Here is a 2,075-nt window from a genome sequence, read left to right as displayed (position 1 = left end):
CTGTTGTTAAACTTGTCTTGAAGAATAAAGTTTTTCACTAATCAAAGTATTTTGTTCTTCCAGGATGTCTTTGTTCATATAATTTGAGGTTTGCCTTTTTTATTCTGAAAGGATTAAACTTTAAAGAAATACTTTTTAGTCTTTCAATCACTGCAGCAGCAAAAAAATATTTTTCCAACATTTCAGCTCAGTGAGAAAATGAGATGCAGTAAACATATATTTAACATTGAGTAATGAACTAAAGTGAATAAACTTGTGGAAGAGTCACCAACAGGTTGAGCCTGAATGTGGAAATGTAAAAAAATCTGAAAATAATTAGCTGAAAAATGATAAATGTTGAGCACTATTTAAAATTGTTGGAGCTGATCAATTGCTTTTTTTGTGTGAAAAGCTTTCAATTCTTGTAGCAAAATATCTTAAAAACCACTCATTTTAAATAGATGTCATTGTGTGCTTACTATATCCAAATATAAACACAAGGTGTCACAAATGCTATGTTTAGTTAAAAATAAGGACATTAGGGAAGTTGTTTTACTAAAATATATTTTGAAATTATAAATTTTAAGACTTGAAAGYTGTTCATCTGCAGTAGATAACAGCTCAGGCTTGATTTAATTGGTTAAACTGGTTTAAAGCTTTTGTTTTGTCGCGTTTGTCATTGTGACCCTCGCGGCTCTCCGTACACCTGACACGTCTTTCAGCCGCCTGCTCTGCTCCACAACACGGGAACACGATGGCAGCTGCACAACCRCAGGTGAATGGTTTACCTTTTACAAATAACGCAGCCTTTAAATTTTAATTCCCAACATTTTGAAATGATTAAAACAAAAAGCTGTTAGCCGGGAGGCACGTTAGCAACACTAAGAAGCTAACMAGCTAGCTGATTTAAAAACAGCTGTTTTGACGTGGCTGAATCACCGGAAACTAACACATTTGTAATAAATAAACATTGATCCTTGGTGTTTTATTAAGTCATACTAACAGGACCATCGTGTCTCCACCCTGCTGAGGTGTGCTAACCTAGATTTGAAGGTCCAGTGAGACCCGCAAACCATCTGCTGTTTGTCTCCTCACAGGACGACCTGCTGAAGATGACCCACAGAGAAACCTGGAAGTGAGTTCTTCATCTTACACTTTATTATTCAAAAGGTCACGTGCTTTAACTCTGTGTTCACCTCCTCCCAGGATGCAGCACGAGCGTCTGCACGTGAAGCACCGGGGTCATGAGGCCATGCACGCAGAGATGGTCCTGATCCTCATCGCCACGCTGCTGGTGGCTCAGATCGTCCTGGTCCAGTGGAAGCAGAGGCACCACCGCTCCTACAACGTGAGTTACCCGRCCCCCCCGGCCCGGGTCCACCCAGACGCAGCAGATCCAGACCTGAAACATCTGTCTCCTCCTGCAGCTGGTCACTCTGGTCCAGATGTGGGTGGTTCCTCTTTACTTCACCATCAGGCTGTACTGGTGGAGGTTCCTCTCCATGTGGGGGATGTTCTCCGTCGTCACCAGCTACGTGATCTTCAGGGCCACGCGCAGACCGCTGTCCTGCAGGACGCCCAGGTGAGCGCACGCTGTGACGCCTGCCGGTCCGGTTCTGCTCCGGTCTCAACCGTCTGCACCTGTCTGACCCGCAGGATGGTCTACAAGTGGTTCCTGCTGATCTACAAGCTGAGCTACGCTGTGGGAGTTCTGGGCTACCTGGCCATCATGTTCACCATGTTCGGCTTCAACGTGTTCTTCAGGTGAGTCACTGAGCAGCCTGCAGCTTAGAAACCTGGTACCGCAAACTGGTTCTGGATAAAATTAGACCAATTATTTGTGATCCATCACATCGAAATGAGGATTAAGTCCAATTTGGTCAAAATGACCTCATCATATTTTCAAATTCCTGCTTTAAAGTGTATCTTACCCCACTTTGAAAAGATAACTCCGCCTCAAGGCAAAATTTGAAAAATACATCAAAGTGGGTAGGGGGTGTGGGTGGGTAGAGAGCGGAGGTGTGGCCAGGACGAGAGAACGCAACAGGCAGCTAGCATTAGCATAATTGATGCTACATGGAGAGTGACCACAGCGA

At 43.9% G+C, this 2,075-nt stretch overlaps 1 protein-coding gene across 1 annotated transcript in view; it reads left to right on the top strand.

The window, feature by feature from the left end:
- Window positions 1-701: 701 nt before the first annotated feature.
- rnf175 (ring finger protein 175) overlaps window positions 702-2,075 on the top strand; it is a gene marked incomplete at its 3' end in the record, with an annotated part of 4,013 nt that continues 2,639 nt past the window's right edge. Inside the window, 5 exon segments of the mRNA XM_014019115.1 lie at window positions 702-754; window positions 1,077-1,114; window positions 1,186-1,327; window positions 1,407-1,561; window positions 1,636-1,743. Coding sequence (XP_013874569.1) covers window positions 734-754; window positions 1,077-1,114; window positions 1,186-1,327; window positions 1,407-1,561; window positions 1,636-1,743 — 464 coding nt within the window.

This window comes from Austrofundulus limnaeus, unplaced genomic scaffold (genome assembly GCF_001266775.1).
Source record: "Austrofundulus limnaeus strain Quisiro unplaced genomic scaffold, Austrofundulus_limnaeus-1.0 Scaffold209, whole genome shotgun sequence".
Taxonomy (NCBI): Eukaryota; Metazoa; Chordata; class Actinopteri; order Cyprinodontiformes; family Rivulidae; genus Austrofundulus; species Austrofundulus limnaeus.
This window is presented reverse-complemented; position numbering and strand designations above follow the sequence as displayed.